The 15,546-nt window shown below is 42.2% G+C and overlaps 1 protein-coding gene across 1 annotated transcript; it reads right to left on the bottom strand.

Annotated features, from left to right (window-relative positions):
• Window positions 1–2,333: 2,333 nt before the first annotated feature.
• On the bottom strand, window positions 2,334–7,820 carry LOC143302329 (uncharacterized). The gene is made up of 3 exons (XM_076616945.1): window positions 7,711–7,820; window positions 6,002–6,180; window positions 2,334–4,420 (listed from the first exon to the last, which is right to left on the bottom strand). Exons 2-3 carry the CDS (start codon window positions 6,118–6,120, stop codon window positions 2,452–2,454), a joined length of 2,088 nt encoding a protein of 695 aa, XP_076473060.1. The 5' UTR covers window positions 6,121–6,180; window positions 7,711–7,820; the 3' UTR covers window positions 2,334–2,451.
• Between the last annotated feature and the right edge of the window lie 7,726 nt (window positions 7,821–15,546).

The following is a 15,546-nucleotide window of genomic DNA, read 5'->3' as shown; positions in this document are numbered from 1 at the left end:
CTGAGCGTCTTAACCATTCTGCCAGGCTCCATGAATGGGATTTGAACCTGGTACCCTCAGATGGAAAGTCCACCTCTTTAGCCACTTGGCTGTTGTACCCATAATCCCTAGAGGATGAAGCCAAAGTAAAGAATGGTGACACATCCTGACCTGTAACATGTAAGCTCCATTTGATCTCTGTCAAGCATACTGATCATCAGCAGTCAAGGATTAAAACTGGTGTTGGTGTACAGAGATGTACGAATTTCAGCCAAAAGAAGTAAAATGATAAAATGTTTCATGAAGATTTTGTGTGAATCAAATGGAAATATGACTGTACATAATTATGTCAATGTTTGATGCTCATGGTGACCCAGTTTTGTGACTCAGGGAAGCAAAACCATCTCAACAGACTCGACTTCTTCCTACTGTGACCTTACTGCAAGAAATGTACTTTCTTATTTCCAACAGTCATAATGAGTGAGAGAGAGGGAGATACACACAGAAAAAAAAGAGACAGTCAGAAAGACAGCCAGACAGACAAACAGACAGACTGAAAGAGACAGAGTGAGAATAAAGTGGATATGAACATAGTTTATAAAAATATTCATTAGTCTTATTTAAACTCATAACATTCTTTTTAGTCTGCATAAATTTGCTTCCATTTTGTGTACTTCTTTGCTTGCTTAAATTTCAGACAATTCATGACTTAAGTGAAAAACTATCACACAGCTATATATTTTTAAATTCATTGAATATTCCAGTTTCAAATAATCATATCTGTCTTGATTGAGTTTAAAACACTGTTATCTTCGCTTACTCTTCGTCATTTCTACTTGTTTACAGTAAATTGGAAGAACTGCATTTAAAACAATGAAACAACATGTTCAATGGATCAGAACACACACACACACACACAAACACACACACACGTTTGAAAAGAAAAAAGCATAAACAGACAAGAATCTCATTCCACAACAATTTAATATCACTTGGTCATTATGGTTAAAAACCGAACCTCCAAAACAAGTTTATAATTCACAGCATTTCAGAAAAATCCTCAAACAATCATACAATGCAGCACACACATCTTCCATTTTAGAACAAGCGACAACAGAAACAAATCTCTCTACACATAAAATACATCTAGATATACACACAGATAGATAGACAGACAGATAGATGGATAGATAGACAGACAGACAAATAGACAGCTTCCATACCAGACTTCATTTCAGCATGACCATTCCCTGTTCATATCAGTTTGTTCTAATTCCTAAGACATGACATTTCAGCACTGGTATAAGACTGTAACACTACTAATAGTCGTCTGACTGCAACACAGTGCAAGACAATAACAAATGTTAAATAATTTAAGACACAATTAAGTCACTGCAAAACAATAACAAATGTTGAATAATTTAAGACACAATTCATTTAGCAGTTAGTGCATCCAAGAGAAACATTTGGAATATAAATATATCAAGATCTGATTATGTACATGTGCAAATTACATTCTACACTGGAAATGTTTTAAGTATCACAAAGACTTAAAATCCTCTCACCTACCCCCCACCACTGCCCTACCCCCATTGTTGCCCCCCCTCCCACTCCACCACCTCTCCACACACACAAACACACACACACACAAAACCAACCCGAAGAACATTGAGCAGACACAAGTGACTTTTCCTTTTCTGCATTCATGGGATAGGTTGCATTTTGCCCACCTGTGACCATTGTGTCTGCCACTGCTCATATGGGGCAATTTCAACTCCATCTTTGCATCACAGAACATAGCTCCTTTCCCTAATATATATATGTGTGTGTGTGTGAGTGTGTGTGTGTGTGTATGTGTGTCATACCAGTGCCCTGCTGTGCCATGGTGTGGTGTGCTTATGTTGTGTGCTTGCATGGCTGATTGCAAGCATTTTCAAATTTGGGAACTTTCCTGCACAAACCTGTGCAAACATCTGCCTCATGTCTGTCAGTCAATCACAATCATTCTTGGTAAATTCTAACAATAACTAAACTGAGCATTAAAAAAAACCCCAAAAAAACCCAGTGGACTGGTGGCTTCGCAAAGATAATGCTCATCTAAGAAGTTAAATCAATAAAGGCATCTTAAGTTTGAGCCACCAAAAACAAATCTAAAAACTTTTTTTTTTCAAGCTGTCTCTGCATAATTAAGGCATTTATTTCAAATATATCTGTATTCTAGGGATCCGTAACTATTTCTTTCATGTGTCTGTGTGTGTGCGCGTGTGTTGTGTGTGTGTGTGTGCTGTGTGTGTGTGTGTGTGTGTGTTTGTGTGTGTGTGTGTGTGTTTTGGTGTGTGTGTGTGTGTGTGTGTGTGTGTGTGTGTGAGGTTTGGAAGCATTATACAAATTTATGTGCTATTATTGAGTAGTAGCAGCAGCAACAGTAGTAGTAATTACCAGCAGTGTTAGCAATCTAACATTAAAAAAAAATTATGTGTGCAGTTCTGCTGCCTTCTTGTGCCCTGCCGGCTCCAGCCCGTGATGAGTTCTCCGGTGCCTGGTGAGGCTGGGTTTCTGAGCAAAGGACTGAGAGCACTCTGAGCATCGGTGAGGCTTCTCACCTGTGTGCTTCCGCAGGTGAACTACAAGGTAGAACTTGCGGGCAAAGGCGGAGGGACAGTATGTGCATTTGAAGGGTCTCTCATCAGAGTGGACGCACCTCTGGTGGATGTCGAGCGCTCTGGCGTCGAAGGCACGGTAGCTGCACTGGTCGCAGTGGAAGGCCCTTCCACCCTCCGCATGTCTGTACTTCATGTGAGACTTCAGGTTAGTCTGCAGGACAAACGACTTCTCACACAGGGTACATTTGTACGGTCTGTCATTTTCGTGGACGGCAGATATGTGGAACCGCAGTGCGTAGAGACTTTTGAGACGCACACCGCAAATTTCACACTGCACTATTGTGCATTTACTTTTGTGCTTCTGGTACTCATGAAAATCTAATGTTTCAAACTCACAACCCAAGCATTTCATGATGCCATTGTTTTCTGTGTGCACTTTCAAGTGGTCCTGAAGCTCAGTGTTATCCGTGTATTTCTTTCCACAAATGACGCACTCAAATTTGTGGCGTCTTTCGTGTTTTATACGATCACAGGAACGCTTGAATCCTTTACCACACAGAGTGCATGTGTACACCTTTGGTTCAATGTGTGTTTGTACATGACTGTTAAAAGCTCTTTTGTGGACAAAAGCTTTTTTGCAATGAAAGCACTCAAAGTAAGAGTAGAAATTGTGGGCGTAGTTACCAGTAGTTGTCCACAGAGGGAGGATCTTTTGGGCGGAAACCAGAATTCTAAGAGGCTGTCTGTCTGTTTCATGTGATTGGTTGTCTTCAGTCCTGTCTTTTTTTGGAGGCGACACATCTTCATTGAATGTATGCTGCGGAAAGGTTTGAGTTTCTTCATCAGGGAGGCTGCCATCTGAGTGTGCTGCCACTGAAGGATCTCTGTGTCTCAATTTACGTTTTCTTCTTTCTTGTGTTGCGAGATCAGTTTTCATAGGAGTAAGTGAGCTTGGACATTTTTTCTTTGGCCTACCTGGACGTTTTGGTGGTTCATCTTCTATTTTGTGATTCTCATAAAAGCTGTCATCGTACACGTGCACTTGGGCTAGACTCCTCTCCTCCTCAGAGAGAATAAACCCAACTTCAAGGTCTTGCGACGCACAGGGTTTTCTTTTCCTGTGCCCCTGTTTTTGCTTGTCAACAGCAGCAACATTTCCACAGCTGCTCTGAGCTTCTATCTCTACATTATTGTCTGAGGTCTTTTCCGTTGATTCTTTCCAGATTTGTTCTGTCTTCATATGAAAACCTTCTTTCAACTTCTTTTTACCTTTGACATCCGTGTCTTTTCCAGACCTGTTGGCAGCATTTTGGTTTCTGTCACTGTATTTCTTTTTTGCCGCTTTTTCTGACTGCACATTCGTGGCTGTCCTCTTTTTTCTTGGTTCCACACGCGAGACAGATTGTCTGGCTAACCTCTGTGACTTTCTCCTTTCATCCAGTGAGGATGTAAAACATAAGCCCACATCTGGTTCAGCAGTTCTTGACTCGGTACAAGAGGCACTGAATGTAGGTTGTAAATGAGCAGAGTCAAAGTCAAAAGAGCTGTCAACGAATTCCTCTTCATCTAGCAACGTACCATCTGATTCTTCTTCCTCTTTCACACCACTGACATCTGTCACCAGTTTTTCCAGTTTCAGGACAGGGGTGCCATCAGTATCAGAGGTCACAGACACAGGAGCTAATGCTTCCGAGGGCAGTGAGGGAGGAGGGGGGAGGGAGGGGAGGGCCAGGTGGGAAGGGCACTGACAGGCGCCGCAGTACAAGGTGAGGGGGCAGTGACAGTGCACACACCTGAGACTGGTCTCCTCTCCTGTTTTCTGCTTCTGACTGGAATACCTGCACGCAGATGACCAAACCCTGTGTCACTTACCATTATTATATTTCATACTTAATTATCATTATCATCTTTCATACTTATACAGCACCTACTTTTGTTCAGGGACCAAGCTCTAAAAGCTTTACAAACACCGTAATTTCCACAACAGGCTGCCTACCCAGGTAGAGCTGACTAACAACAGCCATTAGGCACTCATCATTTGTTTCCCATCTCATCCAGTCAGGCTTCAGTCTGGCACACACACACACACACACACACACACACACACACACACACACACACAGAGCCACATTAGAGTGGATTTTATTACAACATTTTGATAGAGACAACTGTCTTGTTGCTGTGGGTTTTTTTGCACAAAGAGCATACTGCACACAGGGCCTTGGTTTATCATCTCATCCAAATGGTATCATCCAGACCACCACTCATGGTCTCATGGAGGGACAGACGATTTTCAGAATCTCTATCTTCCAAGGCAGACACATTAACACTAGGCCAAACTCCACTCCAGTGATGTCACAACTGATCTTATTCATCTGCTTGTAAAGCAGCTGATCAATACTGATACAGGTAGAGGTAGCAGCAGTGTCTACAGTGCATGGTCCCTGTTCAAGCCCCCTTCTGTGAAGGTCTTTCATCTTCACTTAGCTGTATGTGGTCATTTGAATATTATTGTAGGGAATCTAGGACAATAAGCTCTTCTACGTATCATGCACAGACAATGACAACAAAGAAACTGTTCATAGCTTAAAATATGTGTGTATGTAGATGTGCATGAATGTTGATTTCAACATTCATTCACAGTACACATCAATTTTCCATGTTGTAAATCTGTAAGAGAAAAATTTGTTATTCTTTTTTTAAAGTGCTGTTCAAACTGAAACATGCTGACAGAACTTACATTCTTAAACTGAAAATGCATATTGTTTTTTTCCTCTTATACCACTAAACATTTGTGTGAAATTCAGGCTGCTGTCCTCTATGGGCAGCACTGTATGTGTGCATGACTCTGTGTGTGTGTGTGTGTGTGTGTGTGTGTGTGTGTGTCTGTGTGTGTCTGTGTGTGTGTGTCCGGACTGTCCAAATCAAATGCAAAGCATTTCTGAAAGGTCTGTAAAATAAGTAAGAAAAAAAATGCATAATATTAATAATAATCATCATTACAAACAATTGGTGTGTTCAAAAATCAACTCAAGTATTATATATCATTCACTGATAATGAAACAGACTGAACACACACACACACACACACACACACACACACCACACATGACACAAGCCATCACATATAATATATTGCTTGGTTTAATAGCACACTATGCAGTCAAGAGCCAAACTGTCAAAATTTATTGTGCATGAAATTCATACATTCACTACAAATCATTTTGTAAAATATCTAAATAAAAAAGATAATAATAAATAAATGAATACCTTCAAAAGGCTTCAGTGCTCTTTATCCTCCTTCTACCTCTTCCCCCTTCCTACCTCCCTCTCTCTCCTCTCTCAAACAAAACAACAACAGAATGAACAGGAACTTGGCAAAACCAAATCAATGAAACAGACTCACAAACAAAACTTACAAGGTCACAAGAAACTGAGTGATGTCTCCATCTGTATGAAGGTTCTCCAACACACCAATGGCTCGCCAGCTGCTGTACACACCTTCACTCACAGTAATGTAGAACTGAGGAGGTTCCATTACCTCATGCCAGTTATGGTCTTTAAATACTAAACTTGGTATCAACTCCACATCACTTGCCTGCACAAAAAAAGAAAAGAAACAAAAAAGTGATTTTCCTCACTATCATGATAAATAAAAATAAAAATTGTAATAAACTGTGGGGAAAACTGTTGGAATTTGATAAAATATAATCATATTTATACCCCATACCCCCACGCCTTTTGAGGAAAGGAACTTTCCATTGATTTCAAACCTGCAGAACTAAAGTGCACACAAGTGACAGCATACTGGAAAATGATTTTAAGAACAATTCTTTGAAATGTGGTCATCATGTTAAAACAACAACAACAACACCACACACACACACACAAAAGAAAAAAAAGCAACCCCTGATGAAACAGACTATCACTATGGCCTATGGATTCAATCACACACACACACACACACATGTCACATTTCATCACAAATCGAGGTGTGTGTGCTTTAACCCCTTAAAAGTTCTGAAAAAAAGTATCATCCAATCTAATTCCATCATTTCATGAATGTGGTGCGTGTGTGCGCAGGATCCATAACTATTTCTTTCATGTGTGTGTGTGTTTGTGTGTGTGTGCGCGTGAGGGCGTGTTCGTACGTGCGTGCGTGTGCAATGCGTGAGTGTATGACTGTGCATGCATGACACTGAGACAATAAAACATAAAATATATATAGTGTGTTAAACACAAACTCGAGTCAAACGTATTGTTGTGTATGGAAACGGTGGCCGAAAAAGATCTTGGAGTATGGGTGGACAACAAACTGAACTTCAGCGATCACGTCGCACATGCAACTGGGAAGGCAACCAGGATAATTGGGCTTATCAGGAGGACTTTTGACTACCTAACGAAGGATACATTCGTCCAGCTTTTCAAGAGCCTTGTGCGACCTATTCTGGAGTATGGACACAGCGTCTGGCAACCGTGTCAGAAAACACTCTGCAGTGACATTGAAGACGTGCAACGGCGAGCCACAAAACTGCTGGGGTCTTTGAAGGATAAGCCATACCCAGAGAAGCTGAGAGCTCTAAAACTGCTCACACTGGAACACCGCAGACTCAGGGGCGACATGATCGAGGTCTACAAATACCTGCATGGCTACTACACAGTCAAAAGACCAAAACTGACACTGGCAAGCGGGAGAACGCTCCGTGGACACTCCCTCAAGCTACAGAAAGACAGGCACCGACTGGATCTCCGAGGGAACTGCTTCGTACACAGAATAGTTGAGACATGGAATGGTCTCCCTGAGGAGGTTGTGACAGCACCAACAACCAACGCCTTCAAGAGTCGACTGGACAATCATTGGAGACACCTGCCTAGCCTGTACGAACCAAAGTTAAAATCAGTCTTTTGCTGGCCACGCATGACGATCACCAAATAACTGAGTTTTCAGAGGAACCACGAACAGACCACCGGTCTCAAACGTGGATCAAGTCAAAACTTAGCCTTTTCTTTTCCTTTGCTTTCATTTATTTGTTTACAGTCTGTTCATGATTCAACTGAGCGATAATGACAGAGACAGAGAGCCATACTCAAAGACAACCCACGTTTGCTAACACAGGCAGATTGTTACCTAATATTCTGCAGGCAGTTCTTGAACCTGTAATCGTCATTTATTTTGCTGCAAACACGTTCGTTCGCTTTCTGTTGCATCAGGAAGTCGACCGAAAGTCAATCAGCAACCGGGGAATGGAACAACATGGAATTTTGTCCATTTTAAAATAAAACCATTCGAGAATGTCGGCATGTCAAGTTACATCGTATCTGTTTCAACGGTTACTGAATTGATTTTTCTTTATTCATTCATACGGGATCGGTCCTCCAAAGCAGAGTTGTTCAAAAAGAGCTGATCAACATATTCATTGTTAAAAAAAAAATTGACTAACTAACAAATAACTAAGTAACCAAATAGTAAATAATTCAATAAATGAATGAATAAAGAAAAATCAATTCAGTAACCGTTGAAACAGATACGATGTAACTTGAGGGAGCGTGTCGATACTCCCCCGTGTCGATACTCCCCTGTGTCGATACTCCCCCGTGTCGATACTCCCGGTGTACACACACAAACACACACACACACACGTCAGTGTGTGTGTGTCGGTGTGTGTGTGTGTGTGTGTGTGTGTGTGTGTGTGTGTGTGTGTGTGTGTGTGTGCGCCAGTGTGTGTGTGTGTGTGTGTGTGTGTGTGTGTGTGTGTGTGTGTGTGTGTGTGTGTGTTGTTGTTGTTGTTGTTGTTGTTGTCTTCTTCTTCAGTTTAGCGTCTTTTAGCATGATAAGTGTTATTTGACAAAGACGGCTACTGGAGAGGCCGAAAAGTAACTGTTCATGTGTGTGTGTGTGTGTGTGTGTGTGTGTGTGTGTGTGTGTGTGTGTGTGTGTGTGTGTGTGTGTGTGTGTGTGTGTGTCTGTTGGATAATTATCATTGGTGAAATTTTGCTTTAAAACTGAGATTACAATAAAACATCCTTAGAACGAAATGCTAATGATAACAGTAAGCGAACTTGACTAATCAACAAAGATATGAATCGGTATGATTAAGCATTAATAACCAATATAATGTAATGCGATTAGCAACATATTAACAGGTAAAAAAAAGATATCAATTAATTGTATGATTTATTTAAGGCCTATGGTTTTGAGGGGTGGGGTTATGCGTCAGTGTTTGCACGGCATGGATTGTTCATGTTTTCGGCGATTCTTTTTATTGATTGTTTTCACACACACACACACACACACACACACACGGCAGAGAGAGAGAGAGAGAGAGAGAGAGAGAGAGAGAGAGAGAGAGAGAGAGAGAGAGAGAGAGAGCGTTTTGCCGCTGTAAGATTTAGCACGGATAATGATGTTACACTATGATAATTTGTAATACATAAAATAAAGAAGGCAATTAATCAGTTGTGTGTACTGAGCAATTACCGCTTGTTGCATTTAAAAAAACCCCATACATTTTCGTTTCGTTTTTATTGACCATTTTCACACACACACACACACACACACACACACACACACACACACACACGCACGCGCGCACACACACACACACACACACACACACACACACACACACACACACACGGCGCGTGCGCATACACTGACATTATTGGACCTCGATACATTATCACCAACCAGTAAGTTTACCCTCCCCCCCAAACCCCTACCCCTCGGCCCCGGCCCCCATTCTTTGGCCAAGCCGCCGCACTGTGCTTTGACTGTCCCGCTGCCTGAAACAATCTTCCAACCTTTTAGGGGCCACTTTTATGGCCTTTTGATGGCCCCATCTTGGAGCGCCCCACCCCAGATGCAGATGTGAAGGGGCCGACGAGGAGACGTCACACATAAGACAAAGACCCACATTTAAGAACACACACACACACGCACGCACGCACACACACGCACACACACATACACACATGCACATACACACACCGTGACGCACACATGAACGCACACACAAACGCACACACACGGACAATCTGACGCCTCCCCTCCCACCCTCAAACATACCCATCGCCCACATACACACCCACCACCCATCATGGTATGATACACACATACATATTCACATACATAATTCAAATGCACGCACTAGCATACACAGACACAGACACAGACACAGACACACACACACACACACACACACACACACACACACACATCGACACAGTGAGCACAACAGACACAAAAGTTGTAAGTTTTATGACCCAGCAAAGTGTTGGAGATAACACGATGGCAAAGATTTTAGCGCCAGATGATACAGGGTGCGATTGCCGCCGTGCGCGCACGCACGCAAGCACCCACTTACACACACACACACACACACACACACACACACACACACACACAACTTCAACGTATTTTCACACACAAACACACCCTGTAATACGCGCACGCATATACTAACACATACACACACACACTCATGCGCGCACGAACACACCACCACCACAACTACGCAACTGTTGGGGTGATTCCTGGCGATATTATATGCCGCAATATGTTATAGTTTGCATGCAGTGTCGCCGGCGCAGTTGATTTTTTGTTGTGTCATTCTTGCCATACATTACCGGCGACAATAACTGTGTGCATGGCGACACAATGTGCCGCAACATGTGTAAGCCTCGAGTTCGTGAACGAAATGGTTATTTCAATGAGTTCTGACCTGACTCAGTGTCTTTTAAAGATCTGATAGCGTGAAGAACTGATTTACTATCAACACAAAATAGAATCTGAAAAACGGTTTTTCGGAAACGAGATCAGTTATACATTTTAACACTATCAGAATTGTTCAGCAGTGAAGAAGAACTTTTTAGAACTTTTCCAGATGAAGTAACTGTTGAGTTACTTAAGGTTTTGGAATAACGAAAGCAGCACTTGACTTACTATTCACAACCCCCACCAGAGTAAGCATTACCATTCGCCACCCTAAAGATTATTGAATAAACTCACATACACCTACACATGCGCGCATATACAGCAATCCACTTGCCCCCCTCCCCTCCGCCCCTCTACACACACACGCACGCACGCACAAACATACACACAAACACACACACACACACACACACACACACACACACACACACACACACGAACTCGAGGCTTGCACATGTTGCGGCACATAATTATTGTCGCCATGCACATAATTATTGTCGCCGGCGATGTATGCCAGGAGAGACACACCAAAAGATCAACTGCACAGGCGACACTGCATGCGAGCTATAACATATTGCGGCATATAATACACACATTTTAAAAAATCATATGAGGTTTAGTAATGATGCAAAAAGCATATATTACGTAATTTTGAAAACGCACTCTCAAACTTAACAATACCACATTAAATACACATAATTAAAATACCTGTCTGAATATCTGTTGGACTGTATCATAGACTAATGCCTACACATGTGTACACTCTAGAAGCTTGATTATTAGGTGTTTGAAGTGATTTATGAATATTTTTAATCTGAAAGTGCTGTGTCAGGAATACAGTAAATTAAACACAATGAAATGGAAATACAATCAGTGTACATTATATACAGTTGCACTACCAGCATCACCATCTGTCTGCCTGTTTATCCATCTCTCTCTCTTTCTTTCTTTCTCTCTCTGCCTCTCCCTCTCCCCCCCTCCTCTCTCTGTGTCCTTTTTGCCAGGATGAACTGAAACTGAATACCATTTATTGTTTGTTTGCGGATGAATTTCTTCAAGACTGTTTAAATTTGTTTCCAAGGACACTTCTCCGATCAAACAACAAGCAGATAAATTGTCAAGTATCCAAATTTATTTTCCACGTGATCAAAAGGAGAAACAATCTACTGAGACATAATTTAGTAAAAAATCTCGTCCATGAACAGAATAAAATTGTGCGATGCTGTTCAAGTATCATAATACCCCTTCCCGTGCCACCCCACAGTCCCCTGGTTTTGAATTGTGTTCCATGGCCAAAGTTTATTAAAACATTTTCACTGCACTCTTTCTTCTCTAAAATCCACATCAGTCCAATGATATATTCAACTCTGTCTCTGTTTTTGTCTGTCTCTGTATCTCTCTGTGTCTCTGTCTGTCTGTCTGTCTCCCTCCCTCCCTCCAAAATTGATTTACATGATATTTAACTACACAATTTATTTGAAACTCCACACCCCTCTCTCTCACTCTGTATCTCTCTCTCTCTCACTGTATCTCTCTCTGTCTCTGTCTATCTCTCTGTCTCTGTCTCTTTTTCTTTCTCTCCCTCCTTCATTTTCTGTTTCTGTGTGTCTCCTCACATTTTCTCCAGCAGATCAACAGTCTATTAACGAATCATATATAAGGACTAACAATGTGTATACTGGTTTCGAAGGAACACAAAGCAGAATGTGAAGGTCGTAAAGTAGTGTCCCAAATTTACTACATTTTCAAACACACAAACGCACACCAAATAAATATATATTTATATCTTTCTCCATTCCTTCCTCTCTTGGTACAAACAAACAAACACATGGACTCTGTCTCTCACACCTGTCCTACTAACTGCCCCATCTCCCTCCCTGTCCTACTCTCCCTGCCACCCCCATCCCTCCCCCACTCGTCCCTATCCCTCCGAGTTTCCCATCACACCTCCTCCCCCCCTCTACTACTCTCACACCACCATCTCTTTCCTTGTCTCCCTGTCCCCCTACGTGCCTCTACACCTCCTCACCCCTCCATGTCCCCACTATGCCACCCCATCCCTACTCCTCCCACCCCTATGTCCTCCCTGTCCTACTTACCCCACATTCCCCACCTTGTCCTACTCTCAGTCCCCTGTCTTACCTTCCATCTGACCTATTCACCCACAAACATATAAAAAATCAAAAACAGAAAAGGAAGAAAGACCACACATTTTCCTCCAAAGAACGGAGGAGTAGAGTTATAGAGTGTGATCCCCGCAGGGATCGCCCTAACTCAGAACTAAATTTGGCCAACATTTTCCCACTACAATGCACCCAACCAAACTAAAATACTCATAATGTCCTGGTGTATTCACTTTTGCAAAATTTTAGCACATTTCCTTTGGGGATTTATTTTAACTTCCCAATCTTTACCGCTTTAACAATGATACTAAAGCCCCATATTCATTTCATATAATGTTCTTGCATAATTTGCATAATTTTATTTGGCATGATTATCATATTTTATTGCTTTTTTTGCCCTTTTATCCCTCCCCCCAAAACATTCTTGCATAATTACCTTATTTATAAAATTATGAGACGTTACATGACAAAAAGATAAGGTGTGATGCATCAGTAAAGTTACTCAATTGCTCTCAGCGTGTATACTGATCAGCAAACAATGTTTTTGCATCGTGTTAAACTGCATATGAAGCGGAGAAATCAAAGGATTATGTCATGATGAAAAAAAAAACAACAACAAAAAACAAACAACAACAAATGATTTCGTCGGAAATTACTGCCCTTTGCTTAACAGAGGAAACATCCACCTTCACTCCCCTTACTGCCAGTATTTGACAACTCACTGAGTAATATCCGTCCCTCTCCACACCACCCTCCTGTCTCTGTCTAATTCTTCATCATGGTCAAAGTGTAATGCGTTCAGTCTTCAACACACACACACACACACACACACACGCGCGCGCGCGCGCGCGCGCGCACACACACACACACACACACACACACGTGTGCACACACGCATGCACCAAATAAATACTTAGATATTTCTCTCCATTCCTCCCTCCCTCTCGGTACACACACACACACACACACACACACACACACACACCAAGAGAGGGGTGAGAGAGGCATGGAGATAGATTTACATTTGTTTGTTTATGTGTGTGCGTCTTTTTAAGCCACTGATGATTAGATATGTTCAATTCCGTGCATGATAAGACAATACCCCAAAGACTGAGCAGATTATATTTTGATCTTGATGATGAATAAGACAGAGAAAGACAGGAAGGTGGGGTGGTGAGGGATGGATATGACTCAGTCAATTGTTGAATATTGGCACAAAGGGTAGTGAAAGTGGATGTTCCCTCTGTTAATCAAAGGGCAGTAATTTCCAACTAAACCCATTGGCTTTTTTACCCAAACAACATAATCATTTGATTTCTGCACTTCACATGCGGTTTGACACGATGGTAAAGCATTGTTTGCTAATGAGTATACACGCTGAGAGCAGCTGAGTAACTTTAGTGATGTATCACACCTTATCTTTTTGTCATGTAACGTCTTATGTTAATAGGATAATCATGTAAGATTTGTTTTGGAAAAGGGTGAAAAACCAAGAAAATATGGTAATCATGCCGTATCAAATTATGCAAGAACATTGTATGAAATGAATATAGGATTTTAGTGTCATTGGTAAAGCAGTAAAAACTCGGGAAATGAAAAGAATTGAAATGTGAAATACGCTAAAATTTGCTAAAGTGGATACACCAGGACATTATGGGTATTTTAGTTTGGTTGGGTGGCATTGTATCGGGAAAATGTCTGCAAAAGCTAGCTTTGAGTTAGGGTGATCTCTGTGGGGATCACGCCCAATAACTCTACTCCTCTGTTCTTTGGAGGAAAATGTGTGGTCTTTCTTCCCTTTTTCAATTTTTTTTTTCTGTGAGATGGAAGATGTCAGGTAGGTGAGGGAGAGTAGAAGGTGGGAGGGGAGTAGGACATAAGGGAATATAGGGGTGTGGGGTGGAGGGACAGTGGGGATATGGTGGGTAGAGGTATAGGGGGTGGGGGGAAGACTAGGACAGGTGGGGGGGGAATAGGAGGAGTAGGACAGAGATAGTGGTTGTGGGGGGTGGAAAGGGAGCAGGATGGCTTCCGCTCAGGCAGGGGAACATGTGACATGGTGTTTGCTGTATGCCAGATGCAAGAGAAGTGCCGTAAGCAGAACAAGGAGCTCCACACGGTCTTTGTAGACCTGACTAAGGCCTTCGACACGGTGAACCGCCGTGGTCTGTGGAAGATCCTCATAAAGTTCGGCTGCCCACAGACCCTAATCCAGCTGATTGCGTCATTCCATGATGGCATGCAGGCGAGAGTACAGGAAAATACTGACATGTCAGATCCGTTCCCTGTGGTAAATGGAGTGAAGCAGGGCTGCGTCCTGGCACCTACACTGTTTTCCATTCTCTTCTCTGCCATGCTGATTGACGCCTTCCAAGACATCTACATTCAGTTTCGCACAGATGGTAAACTTTTCAGCTTGCGGCAACTCCACGCTAGGTCCAGGGTGTTTGGGGCAATGTTGATAGAGTTCTTGTTCCTTTTTTTCATTCATTCGTTTTTTCAGTTCTAAAACTCAGTTTTGTCAGTCTGTCGGTTTTCGTTGTCTCTGCCCCCGAACCCCCTATCAATATATAATTAAGTAAATCAATCAATCAATTTAAATGTAGTGTAGTGTAGTCAGTGTAGTGTTGTGTATCGCTTTTTAGTTGTCACAACTAATTTTACTGTCAGTGATATTCAGGCCGAGTGCTTTCCCAGGGTCGTCTAATTATTCTCTCTCTCTCTCTCTCTCTCTCGCTCTCTGTCTCTCTTTCTCTCTCTCTCTTTATTTAAAAAAATGGTATGTATTTGTTCTACTGTCAAACTGGATTCTTCTCCAGCCGGAATTTCGCCAAGAACAAACATTTTGCTGCCCGTACTACTCAGTGAGGCTACGTGGGTTCTTTTACGTGCGCAAAGTGCATGCTACACACAGACCCTCCGGGTTTATCGTCTCATCCGAATGCCTGTTGTCTGTCTGTCCACTGATATAACGTATACTCAAGGACTCAGTAGCGGAGGGGAAGAAAATTTTGGCGTGTATGGCGCCGCAGTGGGATTCGATTCCACACCGGCACTGCCTCGGAACTAGGCAGACGCGGCTTTACCACCAGACCACCACAACTCCACAACTGAGGGAGGAGGGATG

Source organism: Babylonia areolata, chromosome 29, assembly GCF_041734735.1.
Source record: "Babylonia areolata isolate BAREFJ2019XMU chromosome 29, ASM4173473v1, whole genome shotgun sequence".
NCBI lineage: Eukaryota > Metazoa > Mollusca > Gastropoda > Neogastropoda > Buccinidae > Babylonia > Babylonia areolata.
The sequence above is the reverse complement of the archived record's forward strand: the minus strand, read 5'-3'. Positions and strand labels throughout refer to the sequence as shown.

Bases quoted from the DNA above. Each gene is read 5' to 3' on its own strand.
- LOC143302329 (XM_076616945.1), bottom strand. From the start codon at position 6,120: ATGGAACCTCCTCAGTTCTACATTACTGTGAGTGAAGGTGTGTACAGC. The intron at 4,421-6,001 runs GTAAGTTTTGTT...ATCTGCGTGCAG, and splicing joins ACTCAGTTTCTTGTGACCTT to GTATTCCAGTCAGAAGCAGA.